At 44.3% G+C, this 27,836-nt stretch overlaps 1 protein-coding gene across 1 annotated transcript in view; it reads right to left on the bottom strand.

The window, feature by feature from the left end:
- Nucleotides 1–27,836, bottom strand: part of LOC138287178 (sodium-coupled monocarboxylate transporter 1-like) — a 316,179-nt gene that overhangs the window by 106,682 nt on the left and 181,661 nt on the right. The window contains 4 exon segments of the mRNA XM_069227537.1: nt 14,880–14,947; nt 19,776–19,853; nt 19,856–19,887; nt 22,329–22,417. Coding sequence (XP_069083638.1) covers nt 14,880–14,947; nt 19,776–19,853; nt 19,856–19,887; nt 22,329–22,417 — 267 coding nt within the window.

The raw sequence follows: 27,836 nt of genomic DNA, 5'->3' as shown, positions 1-27,836 counted from the left end.
TTCTCCAAAGCCCAGATTGTAGCCATTGTAGAAAAGAAACTTCCTCTGTTTAGTTTCACAGCTTTATTATTAAAAATATATTACAAATCCTTCCTCTGAAAGGGCTAGATAGTGTAAAAACTCACTGAGGTACGATGATCGATGAAAAGCAGGGCTGTTTCCCTAAACACTGAATACTAGACAGATTTATCAACCTGAAACCACTCCAACTTCAGAGAGTGAGCTCTAATGCCTTGGTGGAAACAAGGTTGTCCTGTTTCATCAACTTCATCAACTGAAGTAATTCTTCAAGCTATTCAAAACATCACGAGAAACCAATATTGGTGAGGTCTGGTTAGATATCACACTGGTGAGGCAGGACTACAGAAATACTACTGAAGCAGAGGGCTGAATAGATGAGCAGTTTGCATAGATCCCAGTTCTTTTATTACCTGCAGATGAGACATGCTCTCCTACCAGACCTGAGAGAATTGGAAGAGGTAGCCAAATTTATTCAAAACACACAAAACGTAATGCGAGACTGCTTGAAATATGTCTAACCACTTTTAAGTGCTCAGGTAGCACTTCAAGTTATTACTAGTGGTTAGCAGCCTTCCATCGCATTTTGTTTGTTTCATGTATCGCCCTAAGTGGCATGGGTATGCCCAGACGTGGGGCCCGTGCTCAGTGTGTCACTGGAACCAAGGTGATACCCAGCTGATGAGCCCATAACTAGGGCAAAATCGGTTCTGGGTTGCTTTGGTTCCAGTTCAGGAATGGTTTGGCAGTTCAGGCGGGTTGTTCTCATGAGGAGCAAGGTTAAGAGTGGTTTGCATATGGCTGAGTCCAAATTGATGTTGCATGGTGAGCAAAAGAGCGATGGGGTGGAATGCTACAGAGAGTGATTGCCAGTGGTTAGACGTATTGCAAGCAGCCTCCCATGACCTCTTGTGTGCTTCAGCCAAATGTATTCCCCTAGACTCCAAGCTCACAATGGAAATTATCTGAAGTAAAATGACTTTTAAACTGTATAGGTCTCTGTTCATCAATGCCCAATATACCTTCCCAGCCTTGGGGCATGTCTGGGAAGAGGATGTCAGTGGTCTGGAAGATGCAGACTGGAGGAATACACTGATGGCCCTCCTAGAAGCCACCATCTCTGCACAGCATTGCCTGATTCCATTAAAACATTTACAAAGGAACTGCTGCATATTGGAAAGACACCAAAAATGGGCCTAAACTCCTCTCCCAAATGTCTCTGAGGTTACAGCAGAAACAAAATCCTCTTTAATACACTCTGGAGCTCCCTGAGGCCCATAGTGGGAGAATCTGTGGGGTGTTTGGATGGATTAGAGCCTTCTCTCAAACTAGCCCTTCTCTATATCATAGAAAACATGAATGCTTAAAGATATCACACAGCTGTAATTCGTATAGGGTTACTGATACACATCTTAAATACCCTACACCTTGCTCTTTGAGCTGTCCAAGGCCTACCCTAGGGGTGACTTAGATATATTAAAAAGGAAGGTTTTGGCCTTGCACAAGGATTGATTTTGCTAGGTCGTAATGGCAGTTTAAAACTACACTTTTAGGCCGCAGTGGCAGACCTGAGACATGTTTAAAGTGCCACAAAAGTGACTGGCACAATCAGTGCTGCAGGCCAATTAGTAGCATCTAATCTACAGGCCCTGCATGCAGGTAATGCAACTGTAGTAGGGACTTAGAAGTAACTTCAGTATGCCAATTGGGTATAAGCCAGTGCTACAATGTTTAAGGGGAGAGCACAAGCACTTTCGCCCTGGATAGCAGTGGGAAAGTGTGCAGAGTCCTAAGACCATCAAAAACAAACTCAGAAAAACAGGAGGATGAAAGGCAAAGGGCCAAGTGAAAGATGTCTACCAGCTGATAGTGGGGAGAACTACCCAACCCCTTGGGAGTTCTCGTCACTGAGACAGAAAAATCTTGAGAGACTGTGACCATTTGTGTGGTCTGTTCCAAAACAATATTCCACTGTAAAGTCCATTCCTTGTAGAGACCAACTCAACTGTTTGGGTTTCTCACCCTACACATTGATTAGCCCTCTGAGGAGTCTGTACTCTGTCTGGACCCGGAGGTGAGCACCAAACAGGTATGGCCTCAACTTCTTCACTGCCCAGACCACTGCAAAGGCTTCCCTTTCTATTGTGCTCCACCTCTGTTCCCTGGAATGTAACCTCCTACTGATGAATGTTACAGGTTGAACCATGCCCTATTTACTCAGATGTGAGAGTATGGCCTCTATGCCATGTTTTGAGGTGTCTGCACAGTGAATTGTCTGGAGACGTCAGGGGCCTTGAGCACTAGTGCTGTGCACATGGCCTTTTTCAGGGAGCCAAAAGTGTTCTGGCAAACCTTCATCCAGATCACCTGTCTGGGTTGCTTCCTAGAAGTCAGCCCTGTCAAGAGAACAACAATGGTGCCATACCCCTTGATGAATCCTTTGCAATTCCCGGTTAGCTCCTAGGAAGGTTTTCACCTCTGTCTGGGTCTTGGGGGTTACCAAGCCATAATGGTTTCAATCTTGGCCTGTTGGGGCTGCACCCTTCCTCCATCCACCGAGACCACAGAACTCTGCCCTATCTGGCACTTACTGGCCTTGATAGGCAGGCCTTCCCTCTCAAGAGCATGAAGCACTTCTCTGATGTGGCACAGATGGTCCTCCCAGCTAGAACCAAAGTTTGCAATATCACCTAGATAGGCGTCCTCTCTTTGGCCCTCTTGGTCAAGGCAATCTGACAGTACCCAGATGTTAAGTCAAATGTGCTGAAGCACTTAGCAGCTCCCAACCAATCTATAAGCTTGGGGATGGGGTGTGTGTCAGTCTTGGTGACTGCATTGAACTCCTGGTAATCCATGCAGAAGTGCTGGGATGGTACCAGGAGGAGCAGGCTTGGGGACCAATACCACTAGAATGGACCATGGTCTATTTTTAGGGCTCAATTACCCCTTTCTCTGGCATTTTGCATACTTCCTTCTTTATGCTATCAATCATCTTATTAGAAAGCTTGTAGATTTTGCTCTTCATGGGCATACTGTTCCCAGTATCAATATCATGGATTCACCATGTAGTGAGGCCTAGGACAAGGGAGAAAAGAAAGTCAAACTGCCCCAGCAACTGGCAGCAGTCCCTCTATTGTTTTTGGGTCAGTGTAAGGGAGAGGCTGACACCCTTCACTGACCCATCCTGCTCCTTGAAAGAAAAGAGGTCCGGGAAAGGTTCTATTTAGCTTTCTTCCTGGAGCACCTCATCCGGGTAAGGAATGTCAGCATGTAGCTAACCACACCCTGGGGGGGTCTTCTTGGGAGCTTGCTCCCACCCCTCCTTCACCAGCCTGAGACGTTCTCTCACAGGGTAACCGAACAGAAGTTAAAAAGGGCTGAATTCAACCCCCTTCTGTGGTACCTCACTTTATGCAAACAACAGGCATGTCAGGAGGATGTCCCACTTCTGCCTGAAGGGCTCAGAAAGGCCTATGATCATGCATTTTTGGGTCTTGTTAAACCTCTCAAAAAACCCAATTCTTTGGGGATGGTGGGCATGGAGAACATATAGTTCACTCCACACTCTTTCCACATGGACTTCATGTATGTAGACATGAACTTGGTATAATGGTCAGATACTACACCCTTGAGGTTCTCACTGCTTGCATGAAGCCTGCATCACATGATGTGAGACTAGCCTGTGACTGATTAGGATAGCAACAGTTACAGACGTCAGATGCCCACTCAATATGGTGGTTTGTTTCCTGAAGTTTGCTAAAGGTTAATGTTGTTTGGACCCTAGCTGATTGGAACTAATATTTCCATTTTTTTTTTTTACCTTGTTATTACCTATGTATGAGAACAATTTACTATTTCACTCAGTCAGGAAAATTATTACCAGCGTTGTTAAGTTCTTCCCTCAGCAAAAACAATTCCCCTTTTCCTTGGACCCACTTTGGGTGCAGCGACGTCCTCATTCCCGGTGGCTGTTGCAGAGGCTGTTCTTAGAACTTGCTTCTTTAGGTTTAACTGCCACTCAAGATGGTGGCCGCAAATCCTTGTGAGGTCAGCGCTCTAGTATTTCTACCTTAGTCTTGTGCTGAAGCTTCCCTCCAGCTGTTTCTCTCTGTGAGCCCTGCACTTTAAGTGTCATCCTGAGGAGAATGAGCAGTGTTTTTGAGGCGCTCGGTTTCACAGAGAATTCTTCCAGTTTTGAGTAATTAATTATTTTTCTTGTTACGGTGTGCACACCAGCTACTTTTTCCCTTTTGAAGAAGCTGATTTTTTTCCTTCTTCCAAGAACTGGCTATCGGCTTTGTGAGGAGAATTAGTTTTGGCTTAACAGAACTTCAAGCAACTGCAGTAAGGAATCCTTTTGTATAATTTCCAGACTTGCCAATATATATGTATGTACATAAATATTCAAGAACTCTTTGCTTTGCAAACTTGTCAGTCTTAGAGACAAACCTCAGTGCTCAGACTAATTCTTAGAGACTGTGATTGAAAAATCTGAACCTTGAAAAGGATTTTACATTTCCTGTAAAAGATATTAATTATTTGTAAAATAGTGAACTTTTGAACTGTTCTCCAGAGAACCTTGGAAACCTCTTACTCCTGGAGAAAAGAAGATATTAAGTTAACATTGTTCTCCTAGAGAGAGGCTAGTCTCTCAAAAGATCCAGGTTAGGAGAACAATAGAATTGGGTGAATGTGAATGACTGAACAGTTGAATATGCAGTAGGAACGTACTTATCTATGCTCTTATCACCCGACTGCAGGTCCTTCCTTTGAAGAAATCCCAATAAGAAGAAAGGTGCAGGTTTTCAGAGGCACACACTGAATATCCTATCTTCATGTGGGAAACACAAGCTGGAACTGGATCTGGAGGCAGTCTCTCTTTTTCTATTCCAATTCCCCTTCCCCCCTAGCAGATGCAGGGTCCAGATAGTCAGTTAAAGTCTGAGCATGCATCTGTTGGAGGAGGTTGGGTATAAGGCATCTGCTCCTGTGGAAGTTTGATTTGATGGGTAATCTTCTGACTCTCTACTTTACATGACCATCAAGCTACAAGCTTTCCTTAGTCACTATGCAAATTTCCTCTGTGCACACCGGCCACTCTGTTGTAGTCAATGCTGGGGACGCCAAAGTAAGTGTAATATATTCTCTTTTATTGAAGAATAAATCGCCAGGAGGAGCGCCGCAGTCGCGTCTGCCTGGCAGCTTCATCTACATCCAACCATCCTCTAGCCTCGCACGTGCAGGCCCCCGCGACCGCACGCTCCTCGAGGCAGTTCGGGTCGGCACTCAGCACCGCGCGCCGAACCTGGACATAACATATTAGCTCCTTTTTTTTTTTAAAGCAGAAAACAACTTACATACATAAGAACAAAAAACATAAGAGCATTGGATAACCTGTGCATTACATAACATTTAACAATCACATCAGTGTGTCCATGAGATTACAAAAAGTTAAAACATTCTTGCTAAATACTATGATATTCCCTGAGTTTGATCGGTACCCATTTCTCACGGACAGATCTCCTCAAGGTGTCGGGTTCTAAATGGTTGTCTAACACCTTGCGTTCCTGATGAATGCCCTCTGACCCAGAGAAGCCACTTCCTTCCACTCCACGGTGACCGACATCCTTAACCTTAACAACCTTCCCCATATTCCACCACTGACCACCCTCAACCATGATAGCATTACCACATACTCCCATCACCCTCACAGGAGAACCATAGCAGGCTTCCCCTTTCCTCACAAATGTTTGTAACTTGACGCGCACCAGATCTCCAGGTTGAAATGAAAGTTTTTTTGTAGAATTCTTCAGGTCTTTTACCTTTTCTTGATTTTTTTTTACTTCACCCAACACCCAGTCCTTGTTCACAGACTCAGGAATTTTACCAAAGACAACTTTGGCTAACCACGCTGGAAACAGTCTTGAGGTGCTACGTCTTCCTCTGAGCAGTTCAAAAGGAGATATTTTTGTCACAGAATGTGGAGTGGTACGCTAGAACCACAACATAGAATTCACTGCTTCTTCCACATACAGCTTACTTGCTTTAGCCCACTTGATACACTCCACAACCACCCTATTCATTCTCTCTACTAAACCATTCGTTTGAGGATGGTATAGAGAACTTTTCAAATGTTTCACACCAGATTCTTTCAGAAATGTTTCCATGTCATTACCCACAAACTGTACACCATTATCCGAAATCAAGATTTCCGGAAAACCTTCCCTCCCAAAAATCTCTTTGAGAAACTGAATCGCACTACCAGCAGTAGGCTTTGCAAAAGAAACGCACTTCTAGCCACTTACTGAAATAATCGATTAGTACAAAAGCATAACGCATCTGGCTGGGGAGAAAATTGAAAGGTACAACCATATCGACCCCAATTTTGACCCAAGCCCTGTCTGGTAACAATATAGGTTGTAATGGAGGTTTTGCCATCTTCAACCCTTTTTCTGCACCATTACACACCACACACCCATCAACCACTCTTTTGACATCCTTGTCCATAGAAGGCCACCAATAGTGTGCTCTAATACGTCTCTTAGTCATAGTGGCACCAAGATGACCCTCATGAGCATGATCCACCAACCTTGTACGAATCTCACACTGGGGAACACATTTATCATTCCTCAAAATGATCCCATTTTCAATTGACAATTCATTGCCCACCTTGACATATGGCTGAACTTCAGGAATCACATTTCTTTCTTTAGGCCAGCCATTGATTATATGCTGCTTAACAATGGACACAACACCTCATCGCTGCTTTGAGCCTCCTTCCACACAGTCTCCGTGCACACCTTGGACTCATCAGCATCAACTGCAGCTATAAAACAATCTTCCACATCATCCTCAAACTCAAGATTACTCTCTTCATTTATAGGTAGACAAGATAGAAAATCTGCTGTGAAATCATCTTTTCCAGGAATATACTTGACCTGAAAGTCGTACTGCAACAATTTTGTGGTAAGGCGTGCAATACGAGGGGTCGTATAGTTAATTTTATCACCATTTAAAATGTAAACCAATGGTTTATGATCTGTTTAAATGATATATTTTCTGCCCCACACATAACTCCTAAATCTCTCGCTAGCCAAATAGCATGCTAGCAACTCTTTTTCAATAACCGAATAATTAAGTTCAGGATCACGTAAGACTCTAGAAGCATAACTAATAACTTTCTCCTCTTTCCCCAGACCTTGCGACAACACAGCCCCCAACCCATACCTACTAGCATCGACCGTAATGGTACACACTTGGCTGGGGTCGTAAGGACTCAGTGGTCTGGCGTCCACCAACTCTTGCTTCACCCTTTCGAAAATGGTATGACATTCACTGTCCCATTTAAACGGAACTTTGCTTTTGAGCATATTTGACAAAACTTTCATTTTGCTAGCATAGTTGGAAATGAACTTTGAGTAGTATTCACACATGCCAACAAAAGATCATAACTCATCTTTATCTTTAGGGTTAGGAGAATCTACGATCGCCTTTACTAACCCAGGACGAGGTGTAATACCTTCCCTAGACACACAATGGCCCAAAAATTCTTTTTTTTTTTATAAAACTCACATTTTTCCTTCTTTACACAGACGCCAAAGGACTGAAAAATCTTAAACACTGATCTAATTTTCTCATTGTGATCTTCTAAACCCATTGTGTGAATCAACACATCATCCGGAAAGATTAGAATAACATGAATTTCCCCCAAAATTTTGTGCATGATGCATTGGAACGCTGATGCAGCAGAAGCCAACCCGAATGGCATCCTGCAAAACTGGAAAGTGCCAAAGGGTGAATTGAAAGCGGTGTAATGGCGCGAATCCTCATCCAGTTCAACCTGGTGATATGCAGATGCCAGATCAATCTTTGAAAACCATACTGAGCCCCTGAGCCCTTCAAGTAGGTCACTGATCTTGGGTAAAGGATACGAGTCTACCCATATTTCCTTATTAAGACTCCTGAGGTCCACACATAAACGCAGGTCTCCATTACGTTTACGGGCAACAAACAAAGGCGAAAGCCACAAACTGGACTCAATTGGCTCAATTACACCATTCTGTTGAAGCTTGTTCAATTCAGATTTAAGATCTTCTCTTAAACTAAACGGTACTGACCTGGCTTTATGTCTAACAGGAATGGCCCTATCCTTAACCTTTATTCTATGCTTGAAACCTGTAATCTTCCCCAAACCCTGGGCAAAAATACCAGGAAATTCATCTTCAAACGGTGTCTTGGAATCTGCGCTCTCCACCACCAAAACTTGCTCTTTAGTTCCAGGCTTCAGCACCATACCAAACAAACCCTGATGGTACCACCCTAAAATGTTCAAACCCTTGTATGCCACATAGATTTTACCAAAAATCCTCCGACCCTTGAACATTAAAATGTCTTCCATGTAACCTTCTAGCTCAATTTTCCTACCTTCATACGAGACCGGTGACCTATCGGGAGGGAATAACTTTCTGTCACCCCAAGTATTATGGAACAGATCTGATGAAATCACAGTAATGCGTGCACCAGAATCCACCAATAAACGAAGCATCTTATCCCCAACCCAAATATCCACCATGGGATCTATGCATTGATTATGTTCCTTGACCCCTAATACTTTATCTGTGACCACAACAATCATGTCTTGGAAGGCTTTTACAAAGGATTCTTCCCTATTTTCTTCCTCATCCTCCACTATGCACGTTACATTAGCTTGCTTATTGCTAGTGGATTGACAGACTCTAGCAAAGTGACCAACATTACCACATTTTCTACACATAACGTTCTTTGCCGGACAAGCCTCTTTGAAATGAGGCATGTTTCCACATATAAAACAAATATTCGAAGACCTAAAAAAAGGATTGTCCCTTTTCTTCATCTCAGCATTCTTAGCCACGCCCCTTTTTGTAACAACACTGACATGAAGAGGATCCGAGTCCTTCACAGTAGAGCTGTAAGAAAGTTCCATCAAAGAGATCTGGGCAAGCTCCACGCTCCTGGCAACTTTGACAGCTTCATCCAACGTTGGATTTCCCAAGGTGAGTAATTTCTGCTGAATATGTTTATTCGAACAATGACCAATGAACTGGTCCCTTATGAGTTGGTCTTGAAAATCCCAAAATTCACACTTAGAAGCCAGTTGTCTTAGAGTACTGACATATGTATCAACATCCTCGCGTTGAAATTTCTGACGCTAGAAGAATTTGTGCCGCAACACTACTAGACTAGGTAAAACATCAAATCTTGTGGACAACTTTTTTGTAGTCATCAAATATTCATCTAGTTCTTCTTCATCAATTTGCGGTAGATCAGGTAAGTGTTTGAACATTTCTCTCCCTTCATACCCCAATGAATGTAAAAGCAAACATTTCTTTCTCTCAGGGCGAAAACGAGAGGCTCCTATGGCACCAAGGTAGGTTTCAAAGCCATCAAACCACTGTCTCCATGGAATAGGAGGAGCACCAGGAGTTTCCAAGAACGGTGGTGGAGGATTAACTGAGTGCATAACTTAAGACCAGACGTGACGAACAAAGTCAATATGCTGTGAACAACGTAACCATAAAACTCTACTGGTGATATATTTCAGTAAAGCTTCATGCAAGAAGTACTTCCAAGAAGGTGCCTGAAATGGCCATATCCAGTACAAGTAAATACACGTTCTATATCCCCAACACACTTGCTGATTGACAAACCTCCAGAAGGAAATGCCCAGTATACGCCTGTTTTCTTCTGAAAAATGATGTGGAGGACGCTCCCCACGAAGACAGGGCACAGGAATATAGTCAGAATCTCCTCACATCAAACGCGTAGGAAGAAACCAGCTCGTAGCCAAAATAGACTGTTGTAGTCAACGCTGGGGACGCCGAAGTAAGTGTAATATATTCTCTTTTATTGAAGAATAAATCGCCAGGAGGAGCGCCGCAGTCGCGTCTGCCTGGCAGCTTCATCTACATCCAACCGTCCTCTAGCCTCGCTCGTGCAGGCCCCCGCGACCGCACGCTCCTCGAGGCAGTTCGGGTTCGGCACGCAGCACCATGCGCCGGACCTGGACATAACACACTCTCAGCTACCTGTGGGTGTAATTTTAAGCCCAAATACCTGGAATTATTTGTCACGCACTCAGGTATTGGCTCCTGAGTGTACATTTATTCTTGCTTGAATTATGATAGGATGACAGTTTGAGCAAGCAACACCTAGACCGAATGATACAGCTATTTATGGCTCAAGCAGATCTGCTAAACAGTCAGCAGGAAAATTCAATAATATTAGGAAGACTGGATGCCACTCAACAAAGATAACCTACCACTTCCAGCATCATCATCTGATATGGCGCTGGCACCTCAACTAGGAGTGCCTGTATTGCAAGTTATGCCCACTGTTGCAAAAATATATCCTTACCTGAACGTTTCACTGGGCCTAGCCATGTGCACTTTTTCTTTTACGCAATCTTACATTACAGGATAAAATCTATGTTATTCCCATATTATTCGTGAAAGAAATCTATATGATTACCAATTTAGGGAATGATGGGTTAACTTGTGCTTATCATTAGTTAAGTCAAGACAATTGAATTGTTTGAAAATTTTAACTTTTCCTCAAGGAATTCAAATCCATGTTTGACATGAAATATGCTAAACAGTCAAAGGGTATGGTATTATTGTATATCAAACAAGATACTTATCGTATGGTCTCACATATAGCACATTTTAAACAATTGACATCAGAAGTTAATTCGAGACCATTTTCAGGTATCTTTCTTGGTGGCTCAATCTTCACTACTTCATATTATCTCTAAATTTTGGTGGAGTGTCAGGATTTCTTCAGTTGATGATCTCCTTGACTGTTGTGCCACTGGTAATTTGATGGATCAAGACATTACTTAATAACGTTCTACACTATTACCACTAAAGAAGTAACTATGAGATTGGTGGACAACTCCAGAATGATTTAGGATTTACTAACCCATTAAAGCATTGTATTACATTTCAAACCTAAGACTATTGATTACTCCATGTCACTATTTTTTGTTTTGCTTAACATACGTACTAATTCTCACTATATACTTACATATAAAGTGTTATTTCTCATGTTAGGTTTCACCATAGTAATAATTTTCAAATTATAACTGACCATAGATAAAGTATGTTCATGTTAAATTAGCCGTAGTTAATGTAGGTCTCAGTTAAATAATTTATGCTAACATTGAAACTGTGCCTTTCGCTGTAATGTATTATCCCACTCTTTCTCTCATTTCAGGAGCCTAGCTCTAAACTGCAGTATTTTGAATTAATGATTAGTTTAATTTGTTTTAGTTTCTGTGTGAACCGTTATTATGTGAATTGTACTGAAAACTGAATAATGAGTTTCTTGCAACTGTGCATGGGATGGCTTGACCGTGATGTACCATCCTGTGCGAGATATCTCCAGAAGGACGCACAGTTGTGAGCTGCCTTTGTGCCAAGGACAACAACATCTTATCGCGGAAATGCTGGATTTTGATTGTTCCTACCAAATAATGAGAGTCATGTATGTAAGCCCTACATCCATGACTGTTTTCAGAAAGAATGTAAATGACCTTCTACTTCCCCTGCAGAGGTACCACTTTTTTGTGAGAAAATGAAACATTTCAATCCATATATAGCCTGCTAAAAATGCAACAGGATCGAAGAATCTGTGCCCTCTACCCTTCATCAAAGATCTTCTCGACTTCTCAATCAAGCACACCAATCACACCAATGCTTTGGCGTCACATTTTAGCACTTTCGGACCACCTCCATTAACACAATTTGCTAAACAATAAGTAATGCCAACCAGATATGATTATTGCTAGGATATCTCTGCCTAGGTTAACTATTTGTAATGGAAAACAACAAAGACTTGCATATTAATTGCACAAAATAATTATATTTTTAAGCAAACAACCACGAGAGCTTTAACTAAACTTGTAGTCATTTTAATCTAATTTCTATTTCTTAAATCCAGCCTCCTTCATCCACAACAAGCAGTTGAAGATATTTTCTTTTAAGCCATGAAGTGAGAGATTTCCAAATCAATATGCTTGATGTTAAATGTGTGAACATATTCATGCTGTGATGAACTGCTGCAATGTTGGTTGAGATTATCTGAAAGCATGTCAGTCTGATACTTTGAAACTTATGCTAATTTAGCATATTTACCTGCATATCATAAAAAAACGAGAGAAGTTATAGTTGGTGCACCCTATTAACAAACATGTTCCTCCCACCTTATCATTCAACATATGATTGCAATTGTATTTAAATAGCACTTACTACCCCTGACAAGGCATTGAGTGCTTCATGCTGGGCAGCATGCTGCTCCGGACCCCATGGTTAGTGGTTAGTCCAGTGTTATTGGTTATTAGGATTAATTTTATGCACTCAAGCAAACCATTGCATGCCTTCATTCCAGTTTGCTTGCAACAAATGAAAGTAGTAGGATTTAAGTATGAATATTAGTAAGTAAAGTGGACATGTGAGGTAGATGAGCTAGATGGTGTCAGGTGGTTTCAGGTAGAGGAAGGAGAGGTTGTTGCCTTTGAAATGAGTTGTGGGCAATTTGCAGAATTACTTAACTGACAATAATGCACACACACATGTAACTTAGAAAGGTTTCTCAAAGAGAAGACGCATGCAGAAGATAGAAAGGAAGGAGAGAGCTATTTAAAAAGGTTGTATGACAGAACTACTCATTCCGTTGCAAGGCAAGTCATTACCACCTCCCTTGCCCTGACCCCTAAATTAGTGCAGCCCTATCCCCCACCTTGAGTACTAAAATCTTCTCCACTGCCCCACCGTAAGCTGGAAAACCATGCCCCCATCCTAAAACCTAAACTCCCACCCCTCCCTAAAACAGTATCCACCCACTGTGAACATACCACTAAACTGATGGTACCCCACCTGCCCTAAGTCCGAAAACCGCCCGCCCTAAAACCTAACCTCCCACCCTGCATACTTGCTAAAACAGAACCCACCCCACCCCCTGCAGATCTAGCACTAAACTGATGGTGCCCCTACCCTAGGCACGAAAACCATCTCCTGCCCTAAAAACGAACCCCCCACCCTCTAATCCCACCCCACCTTTGTGGATATAGCACTAAACTGATAGAGTCCACTGCCCTAAGCCTAAAAACCATCCCTCCACCCCAAAACCTAACCTCCCACCCCTTAAAAAAAAACGTCCGCACTGCCCTAAAACCTAACCCCCCACCTCCTTTCCCTCTTCCTAAAACAGTACCCCCCACCTCCAGCCCCAATACCCCTTACCTCACTCCTAAGGCACAGCACAGCTCGTTCTGAGGAAACAGAAGGATCCTCTAACAACGCCAATTGCCTTCACCAGCATTACCATGCATAGCCCTTACCATGCATACCATTGCAAGATAATTTTTTGCAATGGTATGTGTGGTAAAGGCTATTCGTGGTAAAGACGCATGCATTGTAATGCATACGTGGTAAAGGCTATTCGGGGAAACAGCCGCACTGTAATGACTGTTTCTTTCCCATTTACAAGAAAAAAGGAGAAGTGATCATCAGAAGTTTAGGTAAAGATAATTTTTTGTGTCGGATTCTACAAATATAAAGGAGTGTTTTTGAGGTAGCAAGTAATTTGAGGATGCAAAACTAGAAAGAAACAACATTATCTACATGTGACAATAGCTCTATATTAGGTACTTTGATAGGTGTAACAGTAAGGTGAACAATCTGCCCGCTCCTATGTTAACACTAGAACACTGCTTCAGTAACGAGAGCTGATCAGCCCAGGTGGTGGAAGCCTAAGGTAATGGCTGGAAGCAAACATTGAAAGGAGGTTCTACAAATGCTGGAGAGGATGTCTATTGGTGTTTAGCCTGAAGTTTGGTTCACAGTGCTAATTATAAAAGGAAAGTGGGGTCCATTAGGGGACCTCTGATTTGACATGGCACAAGATGGAGTATGAGGGTTGCTTTCCCACAGAGTGGAATTGTATTGCCTGCATTCCTGTGAGTGGAATTTGTTAGCAAGGGACTGCTGTTAAGACATCTTGAAGCACTGTTGTTTGATAAATGGTAGGGGTGGGAGGTAAAGGATCTGTCTGACAAGATGGAGTTGGCATTTAGATGAGGCCCAGCCTTTTGTCTTTCTTCTTTGTTTTTTGTTTGTATTTCTAGTTATGTCCAGGCAACTGTACTAATACCATCCTCATAGATGCACCTAATGTTGGCAAGTAATGCTCTCAGAAAGGCTGCAAAGTCTAAGGGTCATGTGCCAGTGAATATGCTGACACTACTGTCAAGATGGCTTTGACGTGGGAGTATTAACTTAGAAGCACCCTGAGCAAGAAGAGCATCAGAGACCCCGGACCCACTTTTCCATTCATGAAAGGCTTCAAAAATTACACATTAGGTTTACTGCCCTGGCACAGTTCAAAAGATGCTGTTCAGAGGTATGCAGCACAGGATACAATTGAATGCTCCAGTGGCCATGAGCATCATTCACATGTTAACAAGGCATCAGTGCACTGAATACTCTTGGATGCTTGTCATTTGAAGTTTACATACAAACATCTGGCAGTGCTTCAAGCATGGAGTTAAATCTCCTGATAAAAGCTGCAGTAGAGCATCTTCATGATGATACAGTTGCATGTTCTGCTGCATTGTATTGTGCAGATAGAGATCACTAGTGAGGATCCTATGTTCAGTGTCTCTTTTGGGCCAATAGTGGTTAGTTTGTGACAATCAGGAGAGAGCATGCCACATGTATCCATGAATGTCTGAAGGACATTGAATCTCACTTTCAAAGGATTTGCATTTTCAAATGCAATTTGTCACCAATGTTTACTTTTACAGTGCAAAATTATGAAAGACCTACCTGTAGCACACCCCCCAAGGTAGAAGCCAGACCAGCCATAGCAATGCACACTCCACCGAAGAAAATATCTGTATTGATGAATTGAAGAAACAAATGATTGCGATTGTATCTATTATTTAAAGGTTGTGTGTGTGTGTGTGTGTACATATTGCCAAACTACTGAAAGTGGGCTGGTTCTCCTAGTAATGTTAAAATCTACTGAACAAAACTGCTCACCACTAGTTATGCTTCTGAACACATAGAACACAAGCTGTCAGAGTGGCATTTTACTCCTCGGCAGCCTGTAAACACATATGTGGAGGGCTTCAAGGTTCATCACTCAAACATGTATGCTCATTGACAGCATCAAAAGGCTTTGTGGCATTTTGTAAGAGCACCATTTATTACAACCAAATACCCTCTTGAGATTAAATCTTGCACTCCAAATGGGCATAAAACTTGATTCATCAGGATAAATTGAATATCCTACTTTGCTATAGATGTGGCTTACCAGCACCTTGGCCGGGATCATTGTCTGCATGTTCATTAGAGACAGCAGACTATAAGTGGCCATAGCTAAATAACGTCTTGCCCTTTCTCGCTCCCTCCAACACCAGCACCATTGGCCCTGCCAGTTTTCTGGGCAGTTGGTTTTACAGTTCTAAGATGAAACCAGTAGGACCACTTTGTAATTGGGAGATAGCTTAGGAAATCTCATCCACCAATCAAACTGCCTCTAATTCTGCCTTGCCTTCCTCTAGGATTACTGATGTCAGCAATACTGCAACTAATCCCTGTAGATCACAAATAGCAATTCTTATTCTGGCACTGGTAAAAAGCACAAACATATTTGACAAACATTTGTAAAATCTATTCTCTCCCTGCTATTAATGTTCCTATTTAATTCTGCAAAACACCAATCCTTCAAAAACCCTCCTCCTGTTAACTGGGCCCTGCCCCCTTTGTTACCTATGTCATATATTCTCCTTTGCATGGCAATGTAATGAGCACGTTCTGCATTATCAGTCAATGATCTTTACTCTGGTTTTTTCAAGTTGTAACTTTTGAAGTCCCCAGATTGCTGCCCTGCTACTGAGTGCTGAGAGATGTTGTAAGCGGTGGTTGGGGAAGAATGAAGGGGAGCCTGTGGTGATGTAGGGGAAGGGCCCAGGCAACTCCGGCCTGCATGCCTGATCACTGCAGAGATATTATTGAGGTTTGGAAGGGGAGTGTTTGAGTTGGTGTTATGACCGACCGTGGACGGCATCCACACCTGGTAGGGCTCCTCTCAGGATGACCAAAGCTGGGATGCCCTGATGGTGAGAATGCCTTGTGTATGGCTTAGGGCTTAGTCCGACGGAGCAGGAGAACTGGCTGCCTGATTGACTGAGGGCCTTGGGGGGGTCAGGGATGTCTCGTGGCCTCTGTGGAAGGGGGAGGCTGCTGGCCAGGACCTCCAGGTGGTTCTCACATTAGAAGATATTCAGCTATTGCTTCTGCATTTGCCCAGGGGGAAAGCAGCAATAGCTTCCCCACAGAGTTTTATCAAGTTATCTCCGACTCTCTTACTCAACACTTATTGGAAGTATATTTTGAGGCCGGACACTCTAGTATACTCCCCTCATCCATACAGGAAGGTTGCATCTCTATGATATTAAAGCCCAATGTGGATGTCTCAGACCTGTCCTCATACAGGCACTCATGATGACCAGTACAGATACGAAAGTGCTTTGTAAGGTGCTGTCCCTTTTATTATGTCCAGTAAATCTAGGGTTAATCCATGAGGATCAATGTGGGTTTATTCCCGGTCGTAACACTACTCTGAGCCTATGGCGGCTAATGCATGTCTTGTATGAAGTGGAGGGTAGGGAAGAGGAACTTTCCAATGTCTCCATCGATATTGCCAAGGCCTTTGACACGGTCGACTGGCAGTACCTCACGCAGGTGTTGGAAGACATGGGGTTTGGCCCACACTTTTGATCTTGGGTGAGGCTCCCATACACAAGCTCCACAGCTAGGGTGCGGGTTGGTTAGGCATTCTCTTATACTTGCCTGGTTGGCAGGAGGACATATCACTGATCATTTTCACTATTGCCCTGGAGATGCTGCCCATTAGGATCCAGTAGAAGATGTCTGGCAGTGGGATCAGGGTGGGTGACATTAACCATATGGTGTCTATTTATGCTGATGACACCATATTTTATCTTACAGCTCCTAGACATTCTATCCCCCTCCAGTTGGGAAACCTTGAAACTTTTGTGAAACTTTCAGGCCATAGGATTAACCAAAAGAAATGTTGATTTTTTCCTTCTGAGCACTCTTTTCCTGAGAACCGGAGAGTTTGCCAGACTTGCCTCTCCGCTAGGAGACTGATGGATTACATTACTTGGGATTGGTGGTGGCCCACGCGATGCAGAAACACCTACAATATAATATTGGTGGGGTCACAGAGGTTCTCCTGTCCTCTGTTCAATTCTGGAGCACCTTTCTCTCTCTTTTTTGGGATGTGTGGTCATCTTGAAGATGGTGTTTTTACCACATTGTCTGTATTACATTCAACACTCATTTGACACTCTTTCTCAGACAGTGTTGAAGAGACTACATTGCCTCCTTACTTCCTGATTTGGGCAGGGGGTGCATAGTGGGGTGGCAAGGGACTTTTCCACTACTGCGGCGGGAAGAGGGTGGACTGGTGGTTCCAAACTTGGAACAATATTACCTGACCTCCCAGATACAACACGCTGCACATTGGCTCAGAGGGGGGCAACTGGGAAAAGTCACTCTTGCTGGGCTCTGCGAGGTGCTCAACCTCCCTCAGCTTCTGATGGTGGAGGAGGGATGCTGGCGGGATACTATACCTTATTCAACATACTGCTTCCGTGTGAGAGCGTGCCATCACAGTGGCTTAAAGAAGGCCCCCTTTGCCAGGGAAATGTCTTCCTGGGCTTGCCATTTTTCAGGGTGCTCTTGGGTTCCATGGAGGTGTCTGCCTGGCGGGAGGGTGGATGTGAGACGTTGGGGCATTTATACCCCGACGGGGAGTTTATATAATTACAAGCCGTGCAAGAAAGTTTCTGCCTAGACCAGGTCAATTTCACCAGCACGCTAGTCTCACAACTATAGTCAGGGCCATATGGCCCTCCTTGCACACTGTGCTGGGTAAGTCCCATATATTCTGGGGGCTGTTGGAACTGGGGGGGCGCACTTAGGGCCAGATTTATACTTTTTTAGCATCGCATTTGCATCATTTTTTGAAGCAAAAGCGGCACAAACTTACAAAATTCAATTGTATTTCAAAATTCAATTGTATTTTGTAAGTTTGCGCCACTTTTGCTTAAAAAAATGACGCAAATGCAGCGCTAAAAAAGTATAAATCGGGCCCTTGGTCTATGACAGCTGATCAGACATGCATCCCACACCCTTTGTGCGCAGCCTAGGATAGTGATCTGGGGACATCCATTGAAGATACACAATGGGAGAGAATGTGTGTCTTGGTGAAATCTATTTTGAGTGGTGCCAAAATCACTCACTTCCATTTCCTGCATCACACGTACATAACACCTGTGCTCCTGCATAAAATGGATCCCGCTCAGCCAGTCAGCTGCCGCTGATGTCAGATTCCTGTAGCTTCTTTTTTACATTTGCTATGGACTTGCCCACCTGTGCAGGTTTTCTGGATGAGTGTGGTGCCTCGGGCGAGAGCTATGGTGCTGATTCCCCTTTCTGCGGCACCACAGTTTGCCTGTTGGGTGACATCTGAAGAAACAAAGGCCAGTAAATAGTGTTCACATTTCTGCATTTGTTACTGTAACTAGCTAGGAGCCTTATGGCAATCACCTGGATGGGTCCGGGGTGGGGTCCTAGATTGGAGCGATTGGTGGCTGATGTGACTGAATGGGCGGTGGCAGAGGAGGTGCGGGGGGATAGAGTGTAGGCATGATAAGGCGAGAGACGATGTTGATGTTTGTGGGAGCTCTTTGCCATGGGCGTCAATTCACCGAAGTGCCAGGGGTACGAAGTGACATCACACGCCCTTTGACCTCCACTTTCACTCACACACACATACTTATACATACAAAGTCACACTTATGTATACTCCTTCACATAAACACACTCTCACCGACAAGCATGCACACAACATACATTTGAAAGCATTTTTTACTTATCTTAGTTGCCATGGAAAGGCATATTCCATGCAATTGTACTCCTTTTTTATTACACTAATAGGGAATAATATTTTATTATTCATTATCAGTGTAATAGAAAATTGACATAAAACAAAGAGAGTGGAGGCCCAAGTGACGTCCATGGGAAAGAGCTGCCCCTGTGCTCCTGACAGTGAATTTCCCACCTCCGAGGCCAGGGGTCGCAAAGGCAGTGCAGGGGTCGCAAGCGGCAAGCCAGGTGTCACAGCTGCGACCCATGGCGACCCCTAAGTTACGTTCACGCTCCTTTTCTGATTTTCTGGACCCTGGGGTCTCGCGGCAGCATTCCTCAGCTGATGAGGAGGATTCTGCCTCCTCTACTGATGCTTGAATGTTTTTGCGGATAATTACCCTGCTATTGGGAGGACTGGAATTGTCTGACTCTGCTTCCGGCAATCGAAGTAGGTCGATTTACCTATTATGTTACATAACGGATCTGCTTATGTAGCACCGGCTTGTTCTCTCTGTGATGTGATTGATGAGGGCTACTGTTGACATGTTGGTCTCTTTTTTGTACAGACACATTCTACCAAGTCAATAAAAAAAAAAAAGTAAAACACATTTTGCGCTTCTTTTCAAGCCTTTGCAGCGGTACAACGTGTTGTTCCCCTCAAATGTAGTACTTCACGATCTCACTGCATGTTCATTAATATCTCCTTTTAAATAGTAATAGTATGTGGCATAAAACTCAAGAGCTCAATTAAACACTCACTCATCAGTTTGGAGATCCATGATAATTTCCTTTCCGAGAGGGAGCTGCAGAAGGGTTTAATGAAGTCCTCTATAGTTCTGCTGCTAAGGCACTGATGCTGGAAGATACAGTACTACAAAAATACAAGGCTGAATCAGGAGGTCATACTCATTTTTTGGAGACATTTTAATTGCAAGTGGTTCAGACAGTTTAACACACAATTTAAGTTTGTTCATCTTCACCGAGATTCTTTTCATTCACTCTATTAAACAGTAGAGGGAGCCAGAGTGCTGGAAAGCATCCTTTTCTTATCAACGCACAGTTGTTCGTGCACATATGGGGTATATTTATGAAGAACTGGTGTAGGACAGCACTGCTCTACGCAAATGTGAAAGGGCAGAATGCACTGTATTTACAAAGTATAATGCATTTCTGTCCTTTCCCCCTGTGCTGGCACACAATTGGCTCCCTAGCACCAATGCAAGCAGGACTGTTTTTGTGAAGGAAGGGACACCTCAGTGGCACAACAAAGGCCCCCGTAGCTCCTGTGGTGCAGGGGAGGCCCCGAGCTCCAGGGGTCCCCCTTCAAAACAGTGTCCTGGCCTGAGAGCTTCTGAGTGAGTTCAGAGGGGGGCCACTCCGTGAACTTTTCCAAGGAGCCCCATTACACTTCATTACGTCACTGGGACACCTTCCTGCACAAAAACAATCCTGAGAGGCGTTTTCCTCTTTCTATGTGTGCTGTGGAATGTTGCAGAATGCAGCACACAATGAAAGAGGAAAAAATTAGGAGAAATGGAAATATTTCTCCTTGTTACGCCTGGTCTGGGGAGGCATAAGGTTTTGTCACTTCCCCGCGTTTACATGATTAAGTAAATCTGGGGCAGCATCAAAATCCATGGGTGTTGCATGGGAAAACCCACTGCAACACCCATGGAACCCATGGAACACCTCCCTGGCGCAGAGTACGGCGATGCAGCGACTTGCGTTGCTTTGTCTAATTCAATATCTATGAGGCCATGAAGCCATGCAAAGTGGCTTTGCGTGGCCTCCTAGTTATGGTTGAGAGGTTTGTGCTGCCGGAGCGTAAAAAAAAGTGACGCTTCCGCAGCAGAAGCCTTTCATAAATATGCCCCTTAAATTTCTTAAACAAAGTGCAACCGTTCTAGTGGCCTGTGACGTCTGTACAAACTACCGTCTTGGCAACTCAGGAAAGATGCTGGAAGTTAAAGGGGTAAAACAAATGACCATGTTTCTTCTGCTGCTTATGTCTCACATGCAGTTTTTGCAATGCATGCAATTACCGCTAGCCCAGAATTTCTAAGTAAAAGCCCGTTGCCTCTTTAAAACACTTGGTGATCTACCAGACAATATTTTTTATGAGCGGTGAGATCCTATTCAGTTTCAATGTTATCAGCTCCCTACTATCAGTATTGCCATGATTCTTCTCTGACATTCAGAAATGATCATTAGGAACTCGCAGCAAATGATATACTGAATATTGACAACTTGGGGCATTGGAAGTGGCTTTCGGGCTAATATTTGATGTTCAATAAGTATAATTTCACAAGGCACCCGCTAATTATCTTTCAAATAGCCATCCCCATAATATTTATTAACATCTGGTAAACGCTTTTACAAAATTAGATATCTCAGTATTGCACAGTAATACAGCAACGTTTTAAATTGCGCCAAATAATGTTACATTTTCTCATATTATACATCGTTGGCAGCTTATTGTTGTGAATTTGCCATTTTAAAGTCCTTCCCATCCTTGGGTCAATGATGGTTGCTACATAAACCTGTCCACACATTTGGGACAGAGACCACTTTTATAGGGCCACTAGAGTACAGGAGGCAAACTAACCTCTAGTCACCGATGGACAGAGACGTTGCCCACTGCACCCACGACAGCCTCCACCTGCCTAGATTTTCTGACTGCTATTGAATGCTGTGGTTTACACTGAGTTCTGAGCTTCTAAATGAGCACTACCTCCCCGAGTAAGCCGTAGACTACTCATCTTGCTATCCCGAGAGTCAAGTGTTAAAAGTGTGTGCTTGGTGCTCATTTTTTAAGGCAACAGCAGGTCAGTCATAGGATACCAAAGGTAAACCGACTCAATCACATCAGTTGAGACCTAGTAACCTCCGTGTGCCCAGTGATTCTAGACCTGGTTTTTACAGAGATGTATTAAACTGTTCACTATGCCTACTTTATGGGATGGAATTAAACAGGTGTAGTCAATTCCTCTTTTTGTACCTTATTACGGGTTCCTTAATGTTGGGATGGGCTCCTAAAACTACAGGAGCATAGAGCTTATTCTAGTCTCTGGGTGTTCACAAATGGTGAAGAACAGCTGACATTTTAAATCTTACAGTTCACGCGCATTTTTGGAGTCGAAGTGCTGCAACTGCACTGAAATTCTACATTTGAGGATTTATGTGCCCAACTAACCACGCACACAGCAATACACAATGCCGCCAGCTGTGTACAGTGCAAAGTTCGTACTACAAGGTGTCAGTTTACACCCACAATGTATTTAAAATTGCATTATGAATGCTGGGAGTTTTTACCTCAATGTTCCACTGAAGGCGCTTGCTACATAGAGCCCTGGAAGTCCTGGATAGGTCCGTAGAATATCCATCGCCATGTATGGCATGAGCTGAAAATTAAACCATAACACATGTTGCAATATTAACATTTATGTTACATGAAGATATGACATAATTACAATGCTCATATTTCACTGCGTTGGGGATGTGTTAATTTTCATCACAATCAAGCAGTTAATGGTATGCTCCGGTTGTGCAGAAGGTTGGTAGTCAAAGGGACCTCCTGGTGCAAATGCCATATAATACGATGAAAGCGGCAGTTAACACTATTCCTCTTGCAAAAACACCTGTGAAGTTACTAGGTAAATATGCATCTGCAAATGTAGCTTTCACTTCCACAATTGTGGCATCCACGAGTGCTATCACTTTAGAAAGAGGACTTGAAGCTATCGCTAGGCATGGTTAGAGGCACAAGCTGCAAATCTGTAAATAATGGGGCACCACTCATTGTAAACAGGTGCACGTTCCTGTTTGGTGTTGGGTAGGGTCACTATGTAGGAAGTAAGGAATTGATGTATCAAAGGGCTTTCCTTTTCTGTGTCTATGGGAAAATGCGTCACTACATATGGGCTAAAGTACCTACAACTTAAGCCAACCAGGGGCCACTGAAAGGAAGTAGAAACCTGGCCTTCTTCATTACCACCCCAAACTCCAAGCACACCGTTCAATATTTCTCTCTACTTTAGAATATAATATGATGAAGGGTCAGCTGAGGCTTGCCACATAATGTGATTCTAGGTTTAGAGGTGGCAAAGCCATAACAAAGCCAACATGCACCGTTGTATCTACATTTTCAGTTTTTTCATAGGTAAGAACTGCCTCAGTCCCTATAGAGGAATTCAGACAAACATTCTTCTTGCTCTAGTCTTGCACACAATGCAGTTTAAAGTATGTATTTAGATAAACAACGCTGCATCAGCTGCCATCGAACAGTCCGGTTGTCACATTCACGTCTCTGTTACTGTCTATTTCCCTGGTTACTTCTAGAAAGATTGCTATTGATGAAGGACCCTGCACTATCATTAATAAAAAATAAAAAAAAACAATTGGAGACCTGATACAAAAACTAGTAAAACAGTGGTGTAATGCAATACAGTATTAAAACTAGATCCTTGGCTTTGCACAGTTCACAATCACTAAATGATCGAGAATGTCAGCACAATCCAGAAAATGAAAAACATAAAGCTGCAAATCATGAAAACTGTATGCACGAAACGCAACAATTCAGTTATGGAACCACTGATAAGAGTATTCAATGTTTGCAAAACCTATCATAAACACATTGCAAAATGGGAGCTCAGGAACGTTCCATCAAAATGCAGTTATTTTGTTACAAGTCACTGACGTTGATTATTAAACAGAAAAAAACAAATAAAAACATAGGTAAATGATAAACAGTGCACTAAGAAACCTGAAAAAGAAGGGGGCAGTGTTTTAGAAAGTGCATTTACTGTGGTCAGGGAGACAATCTTGTCCCCTAGGTTTAGGGTTAGTGGTGTTGAACATCCAAAATGGGTATATCCGAGTAAGAGGGTGTCTTGGAAACTCCGGGTTGGTTGATTCATACTATGGAGAGCCATCTTCAGTAACAAGGGGGCAGAATTCTGACTGAGCCATTCACACAGTTATAGGCCCCCAAGCAAGAAGGACTCTCTCAAGCCAAGCATGCCTCTCCCAGTCCGACTAGATAGAAAGCTATCCAGGAGCTGGTCCAATGAAGCAACAGCAGGGGCAGTTGAAAAACTGAATTTGACAAAGATAAGTGTACAAAAGCAGTGGGTTCCAAGGGAAAGTCACCACCCAGCTCACCTTTACCTGTGGCCTTTTCTCTGGTCTCCGGAGAGGTGAATTGTTAATTGTGGCGTCCCTGTATATGTAATCCCTAGGGTGAGTGAGCAGGGGTGGCTCCTCCATAAGAGAGGAGGATTGTCACCCCCCCCCCGCAAGCAGCATAAGCTGCAAACATTTCAGAACGATAGGATAAAAAACTGTGTTTATTATCCTTTTGTTCTGAAAGGGGTGGGGCCACGGGGTTGACATGCACTGAGGTAGAATGCTCAGCACGCTCCCTCAGAGCGCATGTGTGTTTGGCCGGCCATCTTGGGCCAGCCAAACACACATGCGCAGTAGGCTGTCTCCAGCCCGGCAGCACAGTTACCAGGCTGGAGAGAGTCTGCACAGGCTCCCAGTCTGCCTGGGGGTGACCTGGCTGGGCTCTCCTTGCCAATCCTGATGCTGCTTTGAGCAGCATCAGGATAGGCGCAGGGCAGGCTGGGAGCCTGTGCCTGCAGCCAGCTAAAGCAGAGACAGAGGAGCGTCGCGGCCTGCGTTCAGGTACTTTAAAAACTATATGTATATATATATGTATCCCCCCCACTCCCACACACTCCACCCTTCTGATGTGCCACACCCGCCCTTTTTAAGAGCTGCTAGGTGCGACTGTAAGTGAGGGATTCCAGGTAGGTGAGATCAACATGATGACAGGCCAGAAGAGAGGGGCAGTGAAAAACAGAATCTAACAAAGATCGCTACCCAGAGCGAATGTGCATGACAGAAAGAGTCACCTCTCAGCTCACCTTTACTTGTGACACTTCCTCTTGTCTCCATTGAGGTGTTGAGAGGGTCTGTGCCTATTGGAATGCCCGGGGTGCATGAGTAATTCCAGATAAACAAGGCCAGCAGAGCGTCAGCAAGGGAATTCAGACTTGTTCCTAACCAAGGGGAAATGTACCACTCTCAACTTCACATTCCAGAAGCACTAAAAGCAACAAGGTCCACCATGGTCAAGCTTAGAAGTGTCTAACAAGGTGGAGGGAAGCTTCTCTTGACATGCCCAAGTTTAGGTTGTTGAGAACAAAGCCACTGCCATTCCAAGACAGTGCATTCCCCAGATTCAACAAGTTCAGTCAAGCAGGTTGGGGCACGGTGCCCATCCTCGGAGAGGAGTCTCCCTATTATCTAAAGCAGTGTTCACTGTTTATGTGCAGATAACCACGCACACTATTGTGGGAGCTTCTATGGCAGAAAACGATACTCATTCTACCCAAACAGCCCTGGAACAAAGAATAGGTGAAAGAAAAGTGGGCAGTGGTATTATCATCTGTCAGCAGTATCGATTCTGCATCTTGCAACTGCTTTCTTACAAAAATAAATATTCACAAATAGCTATGGATTATCTTAATGACAGGCTCCGATACTGTTCTCAACACATTTACCATGCACATATGTTCCAACAGCTGTAATCAATATTGTGAGAATTCTCACAAATCCCAATAAAGAAGGATATTGATGAAAGGCCATTAACTGACAAAAGTCTCTGTTCTTCACTTACACTGGGAAGTCATCAGACAGCTCTCCTGGGTATAGCTAATGCACTCCAAAAACTATAATTGCTCCGCCTGGTTGGGAGGCTTTGCTCCATGCCTATGGAGTGCTTACACTGTGTTCTGGTCTCAGAGAGCCGGGGTCTGATGGTGAGGCACCCGTGTACTTCTCTGGGTCACTGTTGACTCCTGGATGCTTGTTCAAGGGATAGGGGACAGCGTAGCCAATGTGTTTTTCGTGGGTAGCATAACAGTACTTGCAGGATTGTCTTGTGGCCCTGTGCCTGGGAAGGAGGTATCATTGTAGGACTGCTGAAGCTGGGACTGGGACTGTATTGGGGGAGCTGAAAGACTGCCTCTGATCCCATGCACTGTAAGCACCAACGAACCTGGCACCAGCAGACCCACGAATCATAAATACCTTCCCGAGGGATTCGTGTACCTCACAGATCTGTGTGACCTGGCCACGAACCTTAATGACTAAGGTTGTTGCTGGGAAAGAGCAGATCTCCCTGAATGAATGAACAGAGTGACATTTATAAAGCATGGAGGACTCGAATGATAGCATCCTCTTTACTTGAAATGAAACAACCTGTGCACCTGTGATGGCAAATTGACACTGTGACTACGAGCATAGATAATCTGTCAGAGCAAAGGATCCATCGCTTGTTGGGTGACAGGGCACTGCGAGGCCCCCACAGTGCCCCATCATAGCTCACTTGCATAATTTCAGGGACTTTGACGCAAAGTGAAGAACCACCGGAGAGAATTGGGAACAAGCTCAGAATGGAGCATCTGTGTTGATCTATCACAGCTTTATGTTGAGAGCCCACAAAAACAGAAGCACATTTGCTGCATCAAGAAGAAACTATGGGCCTGATTATGACCCTGGCGGACGGCGGAGGCCGTCCGCCAATGTCCCGCCGCTGAATGACCGCACCGCGGTCAAAAGACCGCGGCGGCCATTTAGACATTTCCTCTGGGCCGGCGGGCGCTCTCCAAAAGAGCGCCCGCCGCCCCAGAGGAAATGCCCCTGCAACGAGGACGCCGGCTCAGAATTGAGCCGGCGGAGTTGCAGGGGTGCGACGGGTGCAGTTGCACCCGTCGCGTATTTCAGTGTCTGCTTAGCAGACACTGAAATACTTTGCGGGGCCCTCTTACGGGGGCCCCTGCCGTGCCCATGCCATTGGCATGGGCACGGCAGGGGCCCCCAGGGGCCCCGCGGCACCCCCTACCGCCATCCTGTTCCTGGCGGGCGAACCGCCAGGAACAGGATGGCGGTAGGGGGTGTCAGAATCCCCCATGGCGGCGCAGCAAGCTGCGCCGCCATGGGGGATTCTAAGGGCAGCGGTAAACCGGCGGGAGACCGCCGGTTTGCCTCTTCTGACCGCGGCCGAACCGCCGCGGTCAGAATGCCCTGCGGGGCACCGCCGGCCTGTCGGTGGTGCTCCCGCCGACCCTGGCCCCGGCGGTCTTGTACCGCCGCGGTCAGAATCACCCCCTATGCAATTACGCATGGGGTACTCTATGGTCTAAGTGGCACACCGAAGTATGCACGCAATGACAACAGGTGCATTTTCAATAACCCCAAATTGACATTGGTTTTCCTCAACAATGTGGACAACTTGGAATAAAAACCTGCGTTTGGCACTGATAATGGAGGGTCTTCCTTTTGACTCTGATGACAGTGAGTGAAACATGCATGTAAGGAAAATGAGGCTGGGTTGGAAAGACCTGAATTTACTCTTTCCTTTTAATAATGATGCTCATGATAGGAGACTACGGACTAGGGGGAGTAGATATTGGTTATTGCAAAGTATTGGCTCCCTGACATACACCACCATTGCATTGCATTGCTCTTGGAAGTGAAATGCCTCTGGGAGGTCTCCCTAAGGTGATTGAGGCAACGCTGTGGACAGTATTATCTTTACGAGGTGTATTCACTGTATGCAGCTTGAGTGTCTTTGTTGGTGGAGTGCAGGAAAGTTAGTCAAATCTGAAACAGGGCCGGGCTGTCTTTAAATTGTGCTGGGGCACGGAGCCTAGCGCTGGGAGGGTTTATTACCGATGTTTCTGTTTAGTGACACTGCTGGCCCTCCTATCACAGGCCACATTGCCGGGTTACTATGGGGCTGGATGAAGGATT

This window comes from Pleurodeles waltl, chromosome 4_1, assembly GCF_031143425.1.
Source record: "Pleurodeles waltl isolate 20211129_DDA chromosome 4_1, aPleWal1.hap1.20221129, whole genome shotgun sequence".
Lineage (NCBI taxonomy): Eukaryota > Metazoa > Chordata > Amphibia > Caudata > Salamandridae > Pleurodeles > Pleurodeles waltl.
Note: the sequence above shows the minus strand (reverse complement) of the source record. Positions and strands in the feature narration are given on the sequence as shown.